Raw genomic sequence first — 23,350 nt, 5'->3', positions numbered from 1 at the left:
CAGATCCCCAAATCAGTGGTCTCTTACCCAGAGGACAGCTGGTTCATGATAAATACGTGAGGATGCTCTTGCCTACCCTCTCCTGCAAGGACCCAGAGCTGAAACTGCAGTGTCACTGAGTGAAATTGGGAGGCAGAACCCCATAAGCTGGGAGCTTAGCGAAAGCTCAGCCTCCCTCCATTGTTTTGCCCTCTCTTCCCCTTGAAAAGTTAATGCTAAACACAAAAATATCAATACCTGGTGAGGAGAACAGCCGCCGAATGGCTAATTACAGATATGTGGGTGGCTGGGGGGTATAAAAACAGCTCTGTCTGTTCAGTGCTCTGGCACTGATTTATGAGAAGCAGGCCTGCGCTTCCATTAGCTGCAGCTTTCCCAGATGACCCCCTTCGTTCTGAAAGGCAGGCCCCACATTAAACTCCCATCAGCTTTTAGTACTTGCTGACCTCATCCCGAAAACTTGTAGCAATGTTCTACATCAGCCTGGGCCAACGCATTCCATTAATGCTCCTTTTGACTCCCGGAAACATCTGCTCTGTTTGCACTAGAGGCAGCAAAGAGACCACGTTGTCACCTCTGCTCTCCTATCTGTGTCCGAGACAGGAATCATCATGAGCCAAACATGCCAGGCCGTGTCCCTCTGAAGTCTTGGCACTAGGACCCTGAGTTTCAGCATCCATCTGGGTGGAAGAGGTGTTGCTTGCTACGTAGGAGGGAACAAGAGCAGTGGTAGGAAATAGTTTTCAATGGTCACATAAATGAAGCAGTAAGAATAGACTGGGGTTAGAGGTAGAATGACCAAAACTCAAGAACACGAGACAAGATCCAGACAGAAGTAAGGCCAGGTTTAAAGATGAGCTCAGAACCACAATAGCAGCAGCTAGAGTTTATATTTAATCATGAATGTTTCCTGTAGCCAGTAAGAGCTAAACAGGGGATGCTAAATGAGCAACACTAAGCAAGCACATCTCTAACCCCTCGGCAGCCTCACTTGGACCGCAGGCCTCCCGCCACCCCCTTGCTCACAATTCTCTCTGCAGGTGAGGACACTGGGCTGCAGAGTCCTGCTGTCCCCCGGGATCACCTCCCTTCAGATCAGGTCTGTGGTTTTAAGGTCAATGACTTTATGAAAGCTGCTGGTCAATGAGGCTAAGTGCTGGTTTTCTAGAACAAAATTACTTTAGATAAAGCCTATCTTTAAAAAAAATATATAAGTCTTGCATGCAGCTTGAAGTACCAGATGGGAACTTGTCTTCCAAATGGAGATCCTTGTGGTTTGAAATACTTCGAGTCTTTGTGCGGGGCTTGTTTATTGGTCACTGCCTCATGCCTGCCAGTTCTCAGACGGCAACTCCCTCCCCAGGACTGAGGCTGTTGTTTCAATACAGGGTCTAAAGCATCCACAATAATATTCTAGGTGTCCTGTCTAATTAAAAAGTGTCATTTGGTAAAAACATCCCCCCTCCTCACTGACCCCGAGCGCTGGCCAGCCGATGGCCAGTTTCATCATACTACCAAGGACAGGCTGAATGGATGTAATGTGCCAAGCTCTCACCTGGACACAGATATAACCAGCCGCTGATGCTCTGCCACCCTGTGCAGACACTAGCAGCAGCAGGGGCTTCCCCCTCCAATATGGATGTCCAGAGAGCAGTAGTAGCATCACAAAAGTCAGCACCGCTAGGACACAGAGCACACCGCTCCTTTTCCCAGCCAGCCCCAGTGGGTTAATATGCTGTTAGCCATTCTGGCTGTGCATAATGTCTATCTATTCCATTTGGATGCAAATAGGGAGCCCCCAGGCATCTGAAGTGCACAAACACGGTACAGAGCAATGGTGTGTATACCTGTATATTTAACTCCCCCCTTCTGCCTCCCCTCCCCGGTATACACACAAAAGGTCGTTGGGGGTTCTGGTAGTATCACTTCATTACGCCACTGCTTCCTGACCCAGTTTCTACCCTGCTCCTCACTCCTCTGTTACAAGTAGTAATTAGTAATGCCAGCGTTCTGGCTGGATTGCTACTGCCCTATTAATAATGCAACAGCCGTAACAGAGTGGATGCATGAATGCAGAGGCCTGAAGGTTAAAAGCAGTAAGAGAAAGCCTACTGGGTAAGGGGCCACTGGCCTACTGAGATCTTTAATGGTGTATACTACTCCTTTTAGACAGCAAATGGAGGGCCTGACGCAGTCAGGGCTAATTATAAGGTACTATGACAATGTAGGAAGATATACAGTTAATTTTTTGCTTTTAATTAAAAGAAAACTCACTTTCAACCCACACAGCGCTATTGCTGCCTGCAGTCTCTGTATTGTAAATGCTGCATTTCAGAGTTACCAGCCTATGAAGTGGAGGTCAGTCGTAGAAGAGAGTGACAACGAGGTCCTGAATCTACTGGAGGGCCCAAGTTCACAGGTTAGGATACATACTTCAAACCCTCTCAGACCCCTGAAAGGTGTGAAACATATGGCACCACCTCAGCAATGACTGCAAGTGTCTTATTCCTCCAGGAAACATTCCCAAGTCTCTTGAAAGATAAACTCTTAATGTTGCTGGCAGTGATTCAACCTACATAGATCCACCTGAGAAGCACAGCACGCAAATGAAAACAGAGGCTTCACACCAGGTATTCGTTTTTTCTTCAGCTGTCTGCCTCCACATTTACTTCCAAGCGAGACAACTGTGGCCATTACTCACCCTGTACTGCTAAAACTGGCCTGACTAATGCAGCAGCCACAACTACTCATTTCAACCAAAAAATGGATGAGATTAATGGATGGAAAAAAAAACTGTATCAACTTGCAGCAGCTGAAGATGGTTTGGTAGGTGTTTCTCCTCTTAATCTAAGGTGAAAAGCCAGTGCTGTTCCACAGAGTATTACAGGTACCTCAAGCAGTGCGTGTGCATCATCCTTGCCTATTCCACAAGTCAGTAGGCTCACACATGTCAGATCACTGGTGCCCAATGTTAGGGAATTGCAGTTTCTTAAATAGTGCCAGAATTCTTGTTGAGGTCAGCAGTGAAGAGGCATGACATAAAAATCAGTGCTCTTGCCACTAGGAAAAGCTTGATTTAAGTCTCTACCCACTCCCTTTGCTACACACGTGTATAAAAGCAAGGCCTCTGGTACACTTATTTACTGGTACGTAAATGCAACTGCATGCAGCCAAAAGGAAGGGGTTTTTCCACTCCCCTTAAAAAACAAAATACAGCAAAAAAACCCCAGTCATCTAAATCCTACCTCCTCCCCTTAGAAGAGGGCTATTATTCAACCCCCTTTCAGCCCTATCAGCTCAAAATGAGGATTCAAAGCCAGCAGGCTGAAATGAGCTCACTAAGAGCATTCACAAAGAACGGGGTGGAGGGAAGGAGGTGCACATGTGCGTGCAAACACGTGTGCGCGCGCGCGGGGGGAGGTCTTCAGCCTGCAAGCTAAGCTGAGTCACTGTTTTTTAAGCAGAGAACTTCCTAAGTATCACTTCCTCTGGTGAGGGGAAGCGAGACTAACTGGAGGTTTGCAGATATGAGCATTTCCCCTGTGCTACAGTATATAAAGGGCAAGTTGTTTTTAAAGAAACAAAAAAAGAAAAAGAACGCAGCAAGCCAGCCCGAAGCACACGGTGACCAAATTAGGAAGCAAACTCCCCCGACAGCCTCCCCAGCGGACATTAGATAGAGGCCTCAAACCAGCCCAGGAAGACCAAGGACTCATCTCATTTGCTAAAACCTGTTTACAAGCGAAGAGAAAGGGGAAGCCTTTATGCAAGGACATGCCTTTCTGATGCACTGTCTAGAAAGGCACAGTGGTCAGAGTTGCTGTGGGGAGCTGCGGCAGAGGCACCCCACCACAGGCTGCTCTCATTGCTTTTGAGGGAAGAGAGTAGTTGCCATGTTATCCTGAAGTCAGGAAGGCAAGGCAGGGCAGCACCTTAGAGGCTAACTGGTTCAGAGAGGCAGGAAGGAGGTTTAGTGGATGAGACTGCTGTGGCAGGACTCTGGGCACAGGAGGCAGCAGAGGGAGTGTCTTGAATCAGAACAGTGTTTTAGAAATTAGCTTTGGAACCACAGTCCCAGGACCAAGCCTCTGCAAGCTCCCTCCCCATAGCAGCTCGGGGGCTTCACGTCACGCTACAGCTGGGTCACCTTCTCCATCTCTGCTTTGTGGTGAATCCTGTGGTCTTTCCCTTCCAGAAGTTACTTCCAGTGCTGGATTTCTGATGCAGGAAGGGGTTTTGAGGGCTGTCCCTAACCTCACCACCTGCTCTAAAGAGAAACAAACTGTGAGACTGAGAACCCTCAATTTTAACCCGAGGAAAAAGTGACCAAGCAGTTCTGGTTTGCAGAGGTTCAGAATTGACTCTGTGTTTCTATTATGTGATCACGAGTTACTCCCTCTTTTGTTTCTTATCAGCTAAAAGAAATGAAGCTAAACGCTCCCTCCATTTACCTTCCAGGGAATCTCAGGAAGGGGAGGCTGAATTTAAAGCTAATATTGGGCAGTAGAGACTCCCCTTGACCTGCCTTTGCTCCCCCCTCTTGCCAATCAGGGAATCTGAACCCCCAACCCTGCACCCCACCCCATCTCTATGGTAGCAATATCAGCTTAACTAATCATCCGCTCCATGGGAACCATGCAAACAGCATTTCAGCAGTCCATCACTGTATCTGACAAAGTAAGCTGTCACCTGTGAAAGCTCATGCCTCTCTAAACAAGGTAATAATTAAGGTGTCATCCTGCCCTGCTTTCTGCCTGATTCAGACTAACACAGCTAATCACCTCTCTTTTCAGGTCATGCCACACCTGTGCAGAGTACTGTTGCAATCAGGAAATCCACCAGTGGATCAAGAACTAGTCCTCATTGTATTTTGGTCTGAAATATCAACAAGTCGTGTAGCATCAGAGCAATTCAAGACACACACATGAGATCCCCAGGGCCCCACCTCCAAAGGTCTCAGGACTCAACCTGGCCACAATGTAAATGGAAAGAGTGAATAACTGATCTCCTACTAGCATGCAGCAGTCAAAAGTTTCCAACCCACATAAAGTCATGTCCAGTTTGTTACCTCTACTCAGGACAGCCCGGAGTGCAGAAGTATAAAGGGAAGAGAGCACCACCCCTTATGGATCCAGCAGGATGCATTCTGTGGTCAGCATACAAAAAGAGAAGATCATCTTTTCATTTCATGGATATTGCTATATATGGTAGAAACCGAGCCCGGGATAAATTTTGTTGCAAGCTGCATTGGCTTTCGTGGTCTATTTTTACAGGGACTGGTTTGAGAGTTCCTGTTTTAGGAAGTTTTCTATTGGATACACAAACACATCCCATCTTACTGACCTTTCTCATCATGCCAGATGGAAGCTATTTTCTTCTCTCACACACACAGACTGGGCATTCCTGTTAAGAGCATCTCAGGCATGTCTCTGCAAAGGGCCTTGGTTTTGTAAGGTGCCAAGCTTGTCCCAAAAGATACTAAAGTCTCTGGCCCTCTGCTCATTTCTGCAGAGTTAGGCACCCTAGGTGCAAACCCAATCCCACTATCCCTACTGTGAGTCTTTAAGCAAATTGTTCCACCATGAATGCTTTGTCTGAGTACTGGGCAATAAATGCTAATGGGGTATTATCTGCACTTACCTTCACCCCTCCTGCTGGCCTTGACCCCTCCCTCCCCATCCCTTGCAGGAGCAGAGGCTGCAATCACAAAAGCCTCTGCAGCAGCATTGCTGGTGCCGCAGTTGATAGCATCTCCCCGGCTTTGCTTTTTCACTGCAGTGCAGAAAGCACCAAAGCTACAGGCAAGTTTCATTGCCCTTTTATGGTAGAAAAATGAATCGCCTGCCCAGCAGCAGAGTGCCTTCGAGCTGAGCAGAGACGCCAGACGGAAACTTGCCATTTGTTGTGGTTTTGGCAGCCCTGGAGTGGAGCGTGTTCCCATCTGTATGGCTCCCTTGGAAGGGGGCAGTGGAAGCACTGGGCTCCAAGAGAAAGCCCAGAGCCCTGAAGGAGGATGACATTCAGCCATGCTGCCACGAGGAACTGCACCGGAAGGAAGACGGTAGGGCAATCAGCCAAGAGCCTCGACACAGCACAAGTGAACATATTTCCCCAGACGGGACATGGATGCATACATATGCTATGCAACTCATGGCCAAACGCCATCCGTATAGCGAACAGCAAGACTGGCCACTCCACACTTCCATACCTTCCCTGATCCCAACAAACTCAACAAAGGCAGCAAGAGAAAGACCATGTGAATTGAAAAAAAATGAAGCTAGGAGGACGAGGAGCATAAAAACCACATAAGCGTTGAGTGCGGGGGCACAATTCTGTGCCGCCACCACCCTCACTGCTGCTTCAGCCCCATGCTTGCACCCCACCATTAGCACAGAAATCTGGGGGGGTATGTGCCCCGCTGACATATCACCTGTGAGCAGGAGTCAACAGCCCTGAGAAGAACTGGAGAGTTCACCATAAGCAAGAGCTGTCTCCAGCACTGCTCCCCAAGGGTAGAATAAAAGTGACAATTAAATCCTAAATAAAGTTGCTTGGGGAAAACACGTACAGAGGCCAGGCTCATGAACCACTGAACGGAGACTGACATGGGGCCATGGGACCTTCAAACTGTTTGTGCTGCTGTCAGGAAGCTGAACAAGGCACAGCAGACTCTTCAGCAGCTGGGAAAACATGTTGCAAAACAAGGAGAATTGAGCAATTCTCCATATGCTGCAAAGCTGGAAGTGTATTCTGGGCAAGGTTTGGTGTCTTTAAATGGAAGGATTCCTACCCAGTTTGCTCTGATCAGAACACGCATCGAATGCGGTTTAAGCCTCCTGCCGCAAAGGCATTTAACTTGGATAGGACATCAACACTCCAAGCCATAAAATGCAGGTACAAGACTCCTGCAGGGCACTGTCCATTTGTTTAATGTTCCTTGACAAAAAAAAAACCTGCCCTTGAGCAGTGCCATCTCTGCTGGGGGCCCTTGGAAGAGACCAGTGTTGTCCCTGACAGCAAGGGACAGGATGTAACCAAGTCGTAGACAGCTTGAGATGCATTCCTGCCTCTTCTTGCAGCAGAAGAGCCATTCGTTTCACCACTAGGGAGTGGGGCTGCCAGAGGGCTGTTGTAAAGTGTGCCAGCCCCAGTTCAAGGAGTAGAGCTCACTAATTGCCTGTAAACCAGTTGATCAGGCCATGCCCAGCCTTTCTAGTAAGAAAGGGCACCCCTGATGAAATTGCTGCAGCTTACACAGCATGGTTTGAGTCTATTAGCATAGGCTGGGGGGACATGGTGTTGGATCCTGCTGGAAATGGCCATTTTCAGACACAGCTTGCTAAGCGGCACTTTGTAGAAGCTTAGACAGGGTTTAAGTGCTGACGGAGAACAAAGGTTAAAAGCAGCTGCGTAAGACTGTTCATAGCAGCCACCTTGAACTCCATCCTGAGAAGTACATTTCAGTAGCAGCTGAAAAACAGACAGAAACACTTAGCCCTTCAAAATAAAAAGGTACCAGCCAAGCCCCGCTGCTTCCAGAGGCATGATGTTTCACAGCCGTTCCACCTGGCACAGGTACTGCCTAATCACAGCCTCATCAACAGGGAACTCTAGCTGTTGACTGCAAGGGTCTGGCAGCTGTCTGGTCAGAGGCTATTCAGGTCAGCTGTACGTGAGTATTTCCTTTGGCCACCCCGGCCTCTAGGTAAAAGGCATCCTGCAATGCCAGAGTGAGACAGCTCCTGCATCAGAAATGGGAGCTGGCAGCGAATCTGGGAAACACAACAGACTATAAAATGTAAGTGCAAATCCTTGCCCGCCTATGAAATGACTGCCCATGTTCAGAGCTCTCCAGCACCGGCCCTTCCCCCTCCTCGCACACGCAGAGGGACAGTGTTGCTTCATGCATGTACGATTACCATGGCAACAACATCTTTCACCTTCCCATTTCAGAGCTGGCTGAAAGCCCTGCAGTGCTTTGTGCTGAGACTGCAAAGAGGGGCAACCATCTCTGCACATCACACGCAGGATCTGGGATCCTGGCAAGCAAGCCACGTAACCACAGCAGACTGTGCTGCCAGCACACACAACACTGCGGTCAAGCTGCTCGGGGGGTGCAGGCTGGTGGGACGGAGGGGAGAAGGTCTCCCTTCTTGGAGGGAAACTCCTTCCCTCTGGAAAAGCACACACTTCTACCACTCAGAGGCATGAAAAGCAAGTGGTTGAAGAATTTCATCAGGTAGCTTCAGTTGGGAAAGATGTTGGTAAGTCGCGACACATGGGAAAGCAACAGGCAGCACTGAAGCCGAGGAAACGTATACTATTGCTACTCAGGGGCCTAAAAAGGCCACAGATTAGTACAGCAGGACTGAAACGGAGCCACTCAGCAGCAGCAACTCAGTCCACTTGCATCTGACTTGTCAGAGCGGTGCTGCAAACTGTGAACCCTCAGCCCACATCACAAGCAGGCTCTTCCTAGGCACAAGTGGCTCAGTCCAGAATTGAGTAAGATGTCTTGATGCTTAAGGTGGTTTACTTCCAGCCAGCAAGGACTGCACTGCCTAAAACCCACCCTGAAATGGCAACCTAAGTTCAGCAGCGAATCCCTCGTGGTCATATGGTTGCTTGGGCTACGTTTGTCCTTGGCAAATTAAGCTTCGATATATTCCCCAGCAGACAGCGATGTTAAGATGCAAGGCCTGGCCAGCTAATGAAGAGCCAAACTTCACATAACACAGCTGGAGTCACAATGGCAGTGACAGATGGTAGAGGCCCATTTACATGCTCATCACATGCCCATTCAGTTACTGTAGGCGACTGGCAATGCCTCCCTTCCACTGGCCACTCTGCCCACTCAGATGATCAGCTACAGAGGGATGGAGCCACTGTAGCCCAGCAAGAGATCGAGATGCACCCCTAGTCACCCGAGAGCACCTGGGTCTAAGCAGAGTTGCTGCAAGTCAAAAGCTAAATGATTTCAACTTCAAGGAGTGCAGAGTTCTCTGTCACTTCGCCCGGACTTGGCCTAGCCACTGTGCTGACCTGGAAGAGTTTGGGGAGAGTCAGACATCACTACAGACCCTGGAACCGGGCACAGTGAGGCTAATAGGTGGAGGGTGAACACAATAGGTCCATCACTAGGACTCCCCTCTTCTGTCCCCTGCGAGTCCAACCAAGGAGAGACTTTGTCCAGACCAGTGATAATAGTCCAATGGTAGCAGAACTGCCATGGTGACAGTCAAGACTGGCGACAGTCACGTCAAAATTGATGGGGGGTTGGAAACCCTTCTAATTGTTTCTGCACTACAGCGTTCAGCTAATGGAAGCTGAATTCTGTTCTGTGGTACTGATGCGTGCGGTGCACTTCAAAGAATTCAAAGATCATTCGACTCATACACAAGTCAATGGTGCCATCTAGCGGTACTCAACTTTCCTCAGCCACAAGTCCGGAGATCAGCAATGTAAGACAACGGACCGGGCTATATCCCCAAATGCTAGTTGCTAACAGCATGGGTCTAGAGATCCTGCACCCAAAAGGCAATTGCTGATTCTTCAATCAGGATGGTCCTCTGCTCAGTTGCTGATGGTAATGAGATATGTTCTTGGCAACATGAGGTGGGGGGGGGGGCGGGGAAGCTGACCTCCAGCACACAGCAATTCTTTTTTTCCTGTAATCAAGTGGCCGTGTAATTTAGAATCAAGAACCCAGAGCTTTGGTTAAAGGCAACTACAAGGTCAATTCATTAGAGAGTCTGAAGTTAGGGTAAATCTCTACTAGTCATGCAGTTCTCCAAATACTGCACGAGAATTTGTGCTACTGTGGGTTTAGTTGCACGAGGCCTCTGGTGGCATTAGTCCTCAGTTACCAACATTATCCTGGCCTGAACTTATTGGCTCTAGTCAATTAATAACTTCCCCACCCCAACCAAGCCCTACAATCAAATGTTAGTGTTTAATACCTGAGTCTGTCAGAAACAAAACTCAATTTGTCCATAGAGTAGATGCAGCAAATGCAGCAGTAATTCAAACCTTCCCCACTCTACCCTGCCAATATATTTTGGCTTTAACTAAATGGGGCTACCCCCATAGCTGACAGTAAGTGTAGTAGTTCAGTCCCCAAGCCCATCTGAAGGTTACATCCTTTACTGAGAAAGGGGAAATGGACAGTTTAGTGGATTTTAGGAGATTACCAGATTCATGCACTTCAAATGAACAGGATTTATATAAACCTTCCAAATGTCTGGAGTCAAGATGGTGACATGCAACGATGGGAAAAGCCATTTCCACCAAGTAATTTGGGTTCTTTAAATTGGGGAAGCAAAAATCAGAGTTACAGCTGCCCATTTTATGTCTAGATGCCCAATTACGAGATCATTTTAAACACGTGAACAAGCAAAACACTATGTTTAAGTACCTGGAAGCACACTCCTTTGCTACTATCTCCTAAGCCAATCACACAAAGGAGGACTTCACTCTGTTCATATTAACAGTGCCCCCAAAAAACAGTGACCTTTATTCTGGTGCTTTATTAGAATATCATTACCTACCTTGGTTTTCCAATTAAAAAATTACATACCTCCCCCAGAAGCATGCCATCTGCAGGCCTCCAGCTGTTAGGAAGGCCAAAAACCCTCCAGCTATTACCCCAACACTCCAGAGAAGATTAACTAGCTAGTATTGATCCTTTACCTTTCTGCAGCGAGGGTTGGGACAACTGAATCGCTTCACGTCATTGTCCAGCAGAGCAGGGAAGTTACAGAAAGGACACCTACCGCCCAAGAGAAGATAGCATTAACGTACTGTACTTAGCAAGCCTTTGCTGTGAAGCAGATGTAGCAGGACAACTCCATGTGTCTATTCACAGGGCTGTGATTCAAGGCCAGCCTATAAAAGGATTCACTGATCCTAATACTGTGTTTTTCTGACTTGCCACCATGCAAGTGCTCTGAAAGCCACAAGCTTAGGGCAGCTTTAGACCATTTCATACAAAGGATTAGTGCACGCCTGACAAGCCAGCAGGGATGCAACTCTCTCCTGCATTTTAATCTGTTTCTGACCAAAGAATCCTCACCTCTAGTAATAAAAGATGTTCAGAAATAAAGATCAGCCCCTTCCAATTAAAATGCAGGCCTCTGAAAAACCCGCCACCTTGCTTGTGGTAAGCTCACTAAGTTTTCAGGCCATTGAACTGAGCCTACTGCAAGGGTACATGGAGACTGACCATTTTTTTGCCCACATCAGTTCTGACCCATTTGCTTTGTGGTTTGGATGCTTACCTGACAAGCTCATCCGCACAGGCAGCAGCAACCTCCTCTTCTGCTTTCCGCTCATAGTATTTACAGAGGATGTTCTCTGGAAGCACCTTCTCTAGCTCGCTGGTTGGGAATGAACATGTGCAGCTCCCTTCCATGCAGCTAAGTTCTGACTGCGCCAGGGACAAAGGGAGAGAAGAGAAGGCTATCAAAGTTCAGAGTATGGCTTTGATTCAACTCAACTGAGTCAAAAGAAGAGAAAACCTTGCTATGACATCATTTCTGGGTGGGACTACGGCAGACATCTGCTTAGAGGTAGTGGATGGGGAGGAAAGATCGCTTACAACAGAGAACATCTGCCAACATGGCAAAGTCAGGAAAGGAACAAGCAACACGCAAAATCTTCAGCATAGGTATCCAGAACTGTCACAAGTCAGTTGCACAGTGCCAACCCTCAACCACCCAAAAGCAGATAGGATAATTCTATCATTAACAGTCTTCTGCAAAAACAGAAGTGCTATGAAATAAAAGGGTCTCTGGGCAAACAGATTCTGAAATTGGTCTTTCTGCTGTCGCAACCAATTGAAATGTTTAACCAAACCTCAGGCTTATCAGACTGGCATAGTGAAGGCATGTGACGGAGTGATAAGGCCAGTAAACTGCCTACCTGTCTCCAGCTTCTCAGCTTGGATAACCAGGTATCCACTTACAATTAATCAAATGAGGGTGGACTGTGGCACAAGCCCAGAGCAGGATTTGAACTCAAGGTCCCCGGCGCTGAGACGAGACATTTTGCTACTGCACCGCCACATCCAACTCACACCCTTTAAAAGGGTGGCCTTCTTTTCAAAATGAAAGATTTTCAGCCATACAGTAAAGCTGCTTAGTATACCACTCCAAACCACACTACTCAAGCTTCAACAACAGACTCTTGTACGCACAAATATCCGTGCACTTGGACATGTAAAAGCTAATGTTCTGCTTCCCAACCCGGAGATTTCTTCAGGGCCTCTCTCTCAACACAGGCTTCAAAATTCAAGGCTTCATCTCCAGTCAAAACCCACCCATTACGGAAGCCACATCGCAAAGCTAAGTACAGATATGGCGTGATGGTCTTTCACTTACCACACCAACTGCTGTAGTAAAAGAATAAGCAAAAGTAAGCACATTTAGAAAGGTGCTGAAGTCTCCCAGTGTACCTAGTTAAATCCAGGACAGATCGGCTACTACCCCCACATCTCTCTAGCATCTTTTGGCATCAGCTTAATTCAGACCCTTGCTAATTTATGAGTGACATCTCCTGGGGAGGGCCCTAGATTTACGTCAGCTACTCCTAAAGCAGGGAAGCCTTTACCATTATTAGATTTTTTTCTAAATGAGATCCTGCAGTCTAAAAAATCTAGACAGGATGTCTGGTTGGGGAGGGGATCCATCAACTCTCCACTTTTAGGTTGCAAGAGACTGGCCAAGTCCAAGATAAGAGCTGGGTCCCTGGGGACAGCAAGGCAGATATTGCTGGGCCTCTGGAGTATTCTCTATGCTTTCTCTGAACAGGATAAGATTTCTCTGAAAGTGGAAAGTTTGCTAGCAAATGTGCTTCAACTGCCCACTCACCCCAATCCTTCCCCTTGGCCAAAATTCCAAGCATGTTAATGACGCATTGAGGGACTGGCAAAAATAGACCTACTAGAGTGCACTGAACTTATACCTTACAGTTAAGAGCTGAATTTGGGAAAGAATAAGAGCAACTGGATCAGAGGGACCAAGGGTTAAAAAAACCCAAAAAAATCCCTGCCAAAAAGGGTACTTAAATGGTACAAAGTTGGGCATTGGATGCACTGTTGGAACTCTGCTGAGCTGAAGAGTAACATAACCTGGAAAGCCTAAATGCAAACCCCTCTGCATTGTTTTCCCATTTGTTTAAAAAAAACCCTGTTAAGTTAATGACATATTTTCCCTTCCATCTAACAGACAGTAAAACAGGCACTGTTAAAGGGGAAATCCAGAAACAGCAATAGGATGGCACTGTACACCAGCTGGCTATTTGCAAGATGACCAGACTAATTTGAGGGTGCCTTTACTTATAAAAGTTTACATATTCCATGCCCGTGAACACCCGGCAGCAGGTGCAGTTACGTGCAGTTTCCACACTGCTACTTTTCCAAACTCTCGCACTATGTGCAGTTACATGCCCCTGTATGCTCTGCCTTCATCCTTTTGTTCTCTCGTTGGGACACTCTTACCTTGCCAGAGCCAAAGACGGCCTCCTGAGCATATTTGATTAGGCACTCCTTGCAGAACAAGTGACCGTCTGCACACTGCGTCAGTTCTTCAAATGCAAACTCCCCATAGCAGCAGCGGCACTCTATCATCTGCCCGTCCTGCAGACCACACACACAAAGAGATGCTTTCCTTTGATATCCCACCATGGAGCAACAGCATGGTAAGAGCGTTTGCCAAAGCAAAGGCCACTGAGAATATAAGCAAGACAGCCATAAAAGCAGGCATGTGTAACTGCCTGAGGATTTCTACCGTGCTATGGTTGCTTGGTTTTTCATCTTTATTAGCTGCCTTGCTTGGAGTATGAAACTTTCATAGCAAGTTAAAACTGAAGTTCTAACCACATTTGAACTGAGAGTTTGTCTTCTAAATCAAATACCAAACCCAAGAAACTCTCTGGTGCTTCCATCATTCTTATCAGGCAGAGCAATGATTTGAGCTAGAGGAATAAAAAGCGTGGTAAGCCCAAAAGGGATGGAGGGAAAGTATCATACACATTCGGATACTGGATACGAGCTTGGTGGTTTTTAACCACCATTAAGGACATCTGTCCATATAACCACTCAGCAGTATGACCCTGTCGTACCACAGTTAGAGAGGCAGGAAAGCCTGCACTGTGCTGATGTTGATAGAACTAAGTCTGTTCTTTTATTTGTAGGGGCAAAATATCCTCACCAAGGTTTAACAGGAGATTGGTATGGATGAGAAGAAGGTGATCCATGCCACTTGAATAGACCCTTGACTTTCCTCCCACTTCATGTAGAGGGGAAGGGTTGGCTCAGGTTTTAACAAGTCCTTTCTGCAAATGGCAGATCGCTTCCAGCAGCCATGAATAGCAAAGCTGTTTTAAAATTGCCACGATGCAGATACCAACAGCAACCTTCATGCTTTTTTTTTTTTTTTTTTACTGCTCTGACCAATCATCTGAGCAGCAACTGACTGAGTTACTACAAATCATTATAGGCATCAGCAACCGACTGAGTTACTACAGATCATTATATACATCCATGCTGCTTTGCTGGACTCAGCTGTTGTCATCCTTCTCTAAAAGGCAGCTCATATACACTACGGGGACTGTGCTAGGTCAGCAAAAGCAGCCCCACAGCAACCAAACAGCCAGGCAAGTCTGCCTAGCAATATGGAAAAGCAGGCAGTTGGGTTACTGACCTTTTGATACTGCTCCTCGTTCATCTGCAGAGCAAGGAGGAAGTCTGCATGCTGCAAGAGACACAGGGACATTTGCATTTAGAGGAGTGATAATAAACCCCCATTCCAGGCACCAAACACTGCTAATGTTACCTTAGAATTTACCAGCTGAAGGTTTGATGCCCACAATGGGCTGTTCATGAACTGCTCAACCTGCTCTTTCAGACATATGCCCATCAAGACATTTAAAAGCCCCTGCTTTTCCAACCCACCCCCTCTTATAAGTGTGTAAGAATGACAACCCAATTTCCATGCGACAGAAACTCACACAAAGACATTTTTGACAACACTATGACTGCAGCAGACACCAAATTCAAAAGCCTCTCAAGGAGCACCAGCTTTATTTTTAGGCTGCCACCAGTCACTTGCATAAAAGGTAAAGGGTACTCGCTTTTAAAAAGCCATGCTCTAACACACCAGTCCTATATTACAAATTGGGTCCTTCCTTATGGGTATAGAAGTGTCATAGAATCATAGAAAACTACGGTAGGAAGGGACCTCAGGTCATCTCATCTAGCCCTCTGCCCAAAGCCGGACCAGCCCCAACTACATCATCCCAGCCAGGGCTTTGTCCACCCAAGTCATAAAAACCTCCAAGGATGGAGATTCCACAACCTCCCTAGGGAGCCTGTTCCAGTATTTTATTACCCTCCTAGTGAGAAAGTTTTTCCTAATGTCTAACCTAAATATACCCCTGATGCAACTTGAGCCCACTGCTGCTTGTTCTGTCATTTGCCCCCACTGAGAACAGTCCAGCTCCATCCTGTTTGCAACCCCCTGCAGGGAGCTGAAGGCTGCTATTAAATCCCTCCTCAGTTTTCTCTTCTCCAGACTAAATAAGCCCAGTTCCCTCAACCTCTCCTCAGAAGTCATATGCCCCAGCCCCAAAACTATTTTTTCCTTCACTGAACTCTCTCCAGTGCATCCACATTCTTTCTGAAGTTGGGGGGAGCCCAATGGACTCATTTGTGGGAAGTGGCCTGCTGGCAATGCTCCTGCTAATGCAGCCCAGTATGCCATTAGCTTCCATCACAACGAGGGTATGCAGTTGGCTAGGGAGGCTACAGGTCAGGATGAATGACAGGGCTGTTTTCCTCCTGGTCAGACTGGCAAGGACTGCTTTGGGGTGTTAGCACTCTACTTCTCAGGTAAAAATGTGTTCAGATGATATGACTACACTCAGTGCCACTGCAGGGGCCCAAGGCATTGGTGGCACCTTCCTTGCTCCTGCATATATGTTGGTTATTGGCGCTTTGCAGCCAGGGTGAGCAAGAGACACCACAGCAGATATTCTTGTCAACTGGGTACCACACGGATGCCCACAACTGCAGGGGTCTGGATGCAATGGACTTAGGAGGTCCCTTCCAGTCTTACGTTCCTACGACTTGGAAGAGCTGGGTTTCTAATTACGGTTTTAGTCCCAGAGTGGGCAGATGAGAAGAAGGATGCCTCTGTAGAGACAGCAAGCCTAGCCTTTGGAAGGTGAAGTGAGTGGACAGGAACGTCTGATGGACTTACTAATGACCATATTTATCCAATTAGAAAACGGTAATAAAACTCCAAAGGAAGCCTTAGTCTAACGGGAGAGAGGAAGTTGCTATGTTGTTTTGCAAGAAGATTGAAGCTTATTGGAAGACAGAATCCTAAGGGCTCCTCAAAGGAGCAAAATCCCTCCACAAGTCTCTAGCAGGACAAAAGAAATGCAAAATAATGCTTTAAACTAAAAATAATACATTGATCCAATATGGGCAGCAGCTGTAAAAAAGATTTGCAGATGCAGAAATAACAGTTGTGGGTCTATGTATTAGGTGGATCTGAGTAAATTCTTTGCTTGGCTATTCCCAAGGCAACAGACCAAAACTAATTTTTAGGTCATAAATGAAAATTGTGAGGGGAAAGGCAAGAGAAGTAACAGTTATCTGAGATGGTGATTGAATTTCAGCAGCAAAGAGGAAGGACTCACTTCCACTCTGTAAGGCTGAAACATCTCCAAAAATTGAACCCACTGGGACCCAAGCAGTTCATGTCATTCTCACCTCTGCCATCTCTTTAACTTTCTGCTCATAGAACTGCTGCTCTAACAACACTGGCGGGAGAAGCGAGCGCTTGTCATAGGATCGCCAGTGCCGCCTCTTGTTCTCCAAGAAGAACATCCGCTTCTCAATCTTCACATCGCCTAAAGCAAAATTGGAGTGGAATGAAAGAGGGATTGGGCAGGACAGTCAGAACAAGGCTGCTGGCCTGTTCCCAAACCTCTGTGTGACTGTGCAGACCATCACTGACTATACAACTTAGGCATATCAGACATAGTACTGTTCCAAATAGACACAGTTATTTGTGAAGGATACCTCCAAGTGGCACAAAAGCAGTGTCAGGGCCAGACCACATCTGAACAGTGGCACTTTCTTTTCTTCTCATAGTGTTTAGACCTACATCATTTACCCAAACTGCCCACTTACCTTGCTCAAATTTGAAATCTATATAAGAATATTGGTTCATTTCTTTCCTCCTTTTTCTCTTCGCACTGGTTTCAGGAGACAGTTCCTGCCATTTTTTGATGGCATCTGAAAAGGCCTAAAAAGAAGAAAGGATGTGAATGCATCACTGTAAGCCTTTGCTGCTCTCAGGTAGAGGTTAACATTAAATGCATTATATATGCACGGGACAGTCAATGCTGACCTGCATTAACATTGATTCAAATTGGGAAGCAACACACAACTCTGCCTTTTTGTCCTTTAGGTACCTTGCTCTCTTAGAAACCTAAAGCCTGTATGGTCCTTCCATAAAACAACTGCTTTTATTGCTCGAGCAATGGCAGCGTTCAGAAAAAAGAGTGAGTACAGGCTGCAACAGAGTCCAAAAAATGTGCTTCCTTAGTTATTTGGCAAAGGTTTAGGACTGTTCCCACTCAAACTCAGGGAGTCCTTCTGCTTTCCCTGAATCCGAATGGGAGAAGGGCATGTCCCGTGAGCACTGAGTGATGCAAGGGGTGACAATGGTTTTACCACAGTCCTGTGGTAATGAAGAAGGAAACAGAGGAAAGACACTGGCAGTTTCCGGAGGAGGGGAAAAAAATTATGACCATTTACTATGAACCAAGGCTGAGATAGCAGACATTTATCGCCACTGAAAAGGCAGGTGTGCTCGTCACCCTGCTGCAGGAATAGTCTTCGCACAGGAATCTACGATCTACTTTGCCAGTGGAGTTTGCAAGAACCCATCCATTTTCTCCTCTAATCCTTCAGTCACTTTTAGTCACTTGTGACACAAGTGAAGATTTACCCCACGTCAGGTAAAAGTTACATAAGCAAATGCCATCAGCTACTTGTCACATCAAATTTAGAGGGATACCATTATTATTTCTGCTACCACATCTGCCCTAAAATCTGGTAAATCTAGGCTATGTTGGCAGTTCCCCCTGATTTGGCAGTGAGGTTAAATTAAAATATTCCTCAGGACACTCCATGACACATAAGCAGATGATTAGTAAATCTTATGACTCCACATGGTGGAAGAAACAAGAGAACTTTCTGTAGCATCCAGTTTTGTTGATGCACTGAAATACCCATGTCTGGTTATGACTGACTGGATATCAAAGGAAAAGGAGGGTTTTTAATGGTGTAGCAAGACAAAAAGACACCAAGGATCACCCTTTCAGCACTATAGGAAGGCAGCCCCGAGGGAGACAGAGGCAAGCTGGAGAACCTTGCGTGTGATTGCATAGTGTCCCTTGAGTTCGTGCAGAGCCCACTTGATGTCCTGGCTGCTCAGCATTTTGAAGTCAGCCATAAGGAGGTCGGCTGCCTGGATAAAGCATCGCTGGTCAAGAGGGGCAAGCTTGGAAAAGTCAAAGTAGTCCACTTTAGGCACCTGAATTGAAAAAAAACAAGAGAGGGAGTTAGTGCCAGCACCCTTTAAAGTGGGAACAAAACAAATCTCTCAACAGCAAAGGTGTGTTCACAAGACCACTCAAAAATAAGCTGAGCATTTCAAGTGTGCACAGTTTATGTCTAGATAGCAGTGACTGCAGCCCACAGAGATATGCATGAGCTGGCTTTAAATTAAATTAGCCAGCTCATATACTGCAAAGAGTTTAAGTGCAGTTGCACAGAGCTCAACATGGGCTGCAAGCCCTACTTGAGAAGCAGAGCAGATAACTCTGTGCTACTGTGGCTTAAATGCACACTATATTGCTAGTGTTAAAACTAGCCAGCCTAGGTGCTACAGGTATACCTACATAAGCCACTGTCACTACAGTGTAGACATACCCTGAGCAGAAGTGGCAGATAAAATTCAGTTTTACATGGAAGAGTGGAATCAGCCAAGGACTGAGAAGCATGCTTGAGAATGGGGCAAGAGAACTAACACCCATGCCCCCCAGCTCATGTCCAGCCACTTGAGATGTTCATAAAAAGGGTACAGCCAGCAGGGAGACAAGGGAACATCCATCAATCATTTTTGCTTAGAGAGGCAGGCAGTCAACCAGGTGGCCGAACAGCAATGCTCCAATCCACAAGACACTCTGTCAGGATTACGTGGCCCACGCCATCACCAAATCCAGACTGAACGAGCTGGAGCACTTTCCAGTTCGACTGGACTGAAAGAGATGGTATGATGCAGGCTCACACGAGGTGCAGCTAAATGGAAAAGCTTCAAGGAAACACGGAGCCCAACTCCGTCATTTCAAGATTAAAGCTTGCAGGTGCTCCCAAGCATCAGAGATCAGGGCCCTGATGCACCAGTGTTGTATCAATATGTGCTGAAAGAAAAGCATATACCCAGAAGAGTTCAGACTGAATGCACGTGCTGGGACATATATTACATTATATATGAAAAGATTCTTTGCTTGCCTTTGCCTCATCTTGGCTGGCGAGCAGGCTGCTATTGGGATTTAAAACCACTCTGCCTTCCTTCTTTGGATAATCTGGATTTTCCAGAAGAAAATTACAAAGCCTGAAAAGAAAAGTGTAGTACAAACTTGAAGTTATGTGACCCCAGGTCCACACTTTTGGCTTTCAATCCTAGCATTATAACATTAAAAGACGCTAAGGACATGCTACAGCTAGTCTCAAGCTAAAAAGGTATTTTAGCATTCAGTTAAAAGGTAATACTTATTCTTATTATATTTATTATATTCATATTAGGCAAATCACTGGGGTCTCTGTTCTTTACATATCAGATCAGAGATATCCAGGATTTACTTCACTATATTTAAGCTAGGTTGGGGGGAAAAGAAGTCATGCTTTAGTATTTATTTCTGCTGCACCTTGTACAGGAAACTAACCACCATTACACATGCAGCTTTAACTCCCACAACGCTGATCACATGTGCTACAAATAGTATAACAATCCTGGGGAAAAAAAAATCTCTACTCCAAAATTTCAAGAGAACACACTGCTATACAACCCATGCACACCTGTCCCAGCCAAAGGCCCGAGAGCCCAGGCAGACACACCAGCCAGCATAAATCAAAAAAAGTTGCACCAAGGCAGCTTCTCCCAATTCAGTGCTGTTACCCCTAAAAGGATCTGGGGTAAACCTACACCCATATAGAAGTTCCACTGGGTTAGGTGTCATATCTAGGGTTACCATATTTCCAGTTTCAAAAAAAGAGGACACCTATCAGTGGAGGAGATAATATGATTGTGGGGGGCAGTGACATGCTCATGCCTTACTTACCCCTGCCCCTCACTCCAAGCCACAGCCCCTGCCCCCCAGCCCCACAGTACCCCACCCCCCAGACCTTGCTGGTGCCCTACACTCCTGACCCGTAGCCTCCTATCCCTGCTGATACTCCTCACTTCTGACCCGCATCCCCCTGGCACTGCCTGTGCTCCACACTCCCAACCCACTTGTCCCTGCCCCCATGGTGCCCCTTACTCTCAAGCCAACACCCCTCCCCCAGCTTTGCTGATGCCCCTCACTCCTGCCCCTCCCAGCCCTGCCGGTGCCCCTCACTCCTGCCCCCCGCCAGCCCTGCAGTGTCTCCCAGCCACCCTGCCCCTGTGAACACAGGCACTGGCCCATGCAGTTCCTTGTTGTCCCCAAAGGGTGCCCCAACCCCCTTCCCCTACTGGAGAGGGCAGGTGCCTCCTCCACCTTGCTGCAGCCCCAGCACCAGCCCCTCTTCATACCCATCCCCTCCACACACCTTGCCACACACACCCCACCCACCCCAGACATTCCCCAAGCCCTGGCCCTCCAACCCCTACCCATCAAAGTCTTACCTGCATCCAGCTGTGGGGCTTCTCCCACCACCCTGCCTGGCTGCATGCCAGCCACAAGCATGTGTGCGTGCAGACACACGAGATGCCCCTTGCTCCCCCCAGCCCCAAGCAGCTCCTTGCTAGAACAAGGTGGGAAGTGCTGGGAAAAACATCAATGCTGAGCAGAACAAAATTCCAGACATTCATTAATATTTTTTAAAAAACGCCCGGATGGAGATGGAAGGACCCAAAAAGAGGACATGTCTGGGAAAACCCGGACGTATGGTAACCCTAGTCATACCCAGTTTATCCCAGGGTAGTCCCATGCTCAAGGCAAACATGCTGTTCCTTGCTCCCCTGTGGCTGAGAGGCAAAGTGAGGGAAAAGCTGCCTATCACATGCATTTACTCTAGGATAGCTGGAGGTCTGTTCACTCTGAATCCCTGAGTAATTTACACTGATGGACAAAACCAAAGTTTTTGGTTTTACACAGTGATGTAAGCATGGTGTCTAATCCAGGCCCAGGCCTCAAACTTTAATTAAATCCTCCACCTCTGTCTCCTGCGTGCTCATTATGCCACTTTTCTAAATGAGATTAGCAAAGAAAGTTTGAGCCTACCCGCAAATCTTCTAAAAGGAGCAGTGGGAGGAAAGCCAGTAAAACATACGAACGGTCTATAAATAAAACGCGATAAAGATGGAAAAGAATGATTTAAGGGGAGGACAGATTAACAGGAGTGATAGGATGCATTTAATAGAAAATTAGCTTTGGGAATTAGGGAAAAGCTTCTCTTAATGCAAGATATTAGGTTCTGGAGTGGCTCACATGGGAGATGTAGGCCTCTGTGCTGGAGACATTGAAAAACAAGGTAAACAGCATTACAGAAAACCATCTTATAGGGAACAAGCCTGTCCAACGCTATAGGACCTTCTGCAACATTTCAAAAGTGAAAAAGCTATACAGAAAGATCTGCCCCCCACCCTGAATTTGATTTGCCAAAATCCCAGAGTGTGAGAGGGAGGTATTATTTTGAGCCCTACTTGTACCAAAGGAGTTATTTCCTAATGCAGTGAAAGGATTTTAGATGCTGCAGAATAATCCAAAAATCCTTGAGCAATGCTTGACGCAACAAAACTGTCAGCTCGCTGCTTCACTTACCAATGTTTTCCCAAGTCTGTTAATTATGGAAAAACTGACACAGCCAATCCTCCCAGCAGCCCCAAAGGAACAGCTGGGACCAGAGCACTTCCCAAGCTCTCTGGATAGAAGCGGAGGAGCTACAATGTAATGGTCTGATCAGGGACAAAGGCAGATGTCAAAACACTGCTTTTAAAAAAGGATTTGTTAGGAAGAAGGAAGACTTCAAAGGAAAGCAGGATGTCCCTCCTGGCACACTGTGAAGCAGCACTGTTTGGAGAAAGGACTACAAAAATGTGATGTAGCCATTTTGCTTGTTACCTCTTAAGTTACTAGGTCCATTAGCCAGTTCTCTGCTGCCGCAATAAGCTCTGTACTTACACATTTAAGTCGCAGCAGTTCTTGATGAGAATTAATTCCTCAATATACTCCCTCTTCGCATCTGGGAATCTTGCTTCCTGCAGCAAGAAAAGCTAAAGGTTATGGAGGTAATTGTATGGCACAGCCTAGCAGCAACACCATCCGCAGGAACAGGGACATATTACTAGCATCTCTCTCCTACCAGGATGCTTTCTAGAAGATTTGCACTCAACCAGTTTGGAGAGTGGAAACTTTTGTATTTAGATTCCCCTCACACACCTGCTCTCCTCACCTTTACCTGAAGGGCTGAAGTAAAGATGCAAGGTAGGCCTTGGTTTGGCAGGCAGGAGGCATGATCTTATCATCGTGATCTTTCCCTTACGAAATATTTAATAGGACCATGCTACACGATATTCTGCCTTGTGCATAAATTGCTGGGGGTTTTGGGTGGGGAGTGGGTTGTTTTTTGTTTTGGGGGGTGGGGAGGAAGGGGGGTTAAAACACAAGACTTGACCGGTCCGTATCTTACTATGACTAGCCAAAGCAGTAAAAAGGGTGACACTGTTCAACAGTGAATCATGCAAGAAGAATGGCATGTAGCCAGACTATTACATGGTAAACGCATACAAAAATATTTCCATACGGATGTGATCAAATGTAACTGAGGAGTGGGAGGTATTAAGACAAGGTGTCTTTAAAGCATCAAAATGAACCTCTACTAGTCTAACAACCAAGATGAGGATGATCCTATAGGATTTGAAGGGTTAGAAAGCAGGAGATATACAAGGTGTTGGATAAAGTTTTAAAAACTTTTTTTTTTCTGGACAGAAGGTCATCTCATGATTTTGTAAAGAATTTATTTCCCCTTTTTTTTTTTTTAAAGGAAAGTCTACTGACATCGTTAAAA

The 23,350-nt window shown here is 46.6% G+C and overlaps 1 protein-coding gene across 1 annotated transcript in view; it reads right to left on the bottom strand.

The window, feature by feature from the left end:
* The window catches only part of RNF216 (ring finger protein 216), a 97,715-nt gene that overhangs the window by 49,025 nt on the left and 25,340 nt on the right, over positions 1–23,350 (bottom strand). The window contains exons 4-12 of the mRNA XM_019541996.1: positions 22,465–22,541; positions 19,589–19,691; positions 18,444–18,608; positions 17,198–17,312; positions 16,775–16,914; positions 14,700–14,750; positions 13,496–13,633; positions 11,277–11,425; positions 10,690–10,768 (exon numbers count right to left, since the gene is read on the bottom strand). Of these exons, the coding sequence (XP_019397541.1) occupies positions 10,690–10,768; positions 11,277–11,425; positions 13,496–13,633; positions 14,700–14,750; positions 16,775–16,914; positions 17,198–17,312; positions 18,444–18,608; positions 19,589–19,691; positions 22,465–22,541 (1,017 nt within the window). The remainder of the gene's footprint in view (positions 1–10,689; positions 10,769–11,276; positions 11,426–13,495; positions 13,634–14,699; positions 14,751–16,774; positions 16,915–17,197; positions 17,313–18,443; positions 18,609–19,588; positions 19,692–22,464; positions 22,542–23,350) is intronic.

Source organism: Crocodylus porosus, unplaced genomic scaffold, assembly GCF_001723895.1.
Source record: "Crocodylus porosus isolate Cpor-Errol unplaced genomic scaffold, CroPor_comp1, whole genome shotgun sequence".
NCBI lineage: Eukaryota > Metazoa > Chordata > Crocodylia > Crocodylidae > Crocodylus > Crocodylus porosus.
This window is presented reverse-complemented; position numbering and strand designations above follow the sequence as displayed.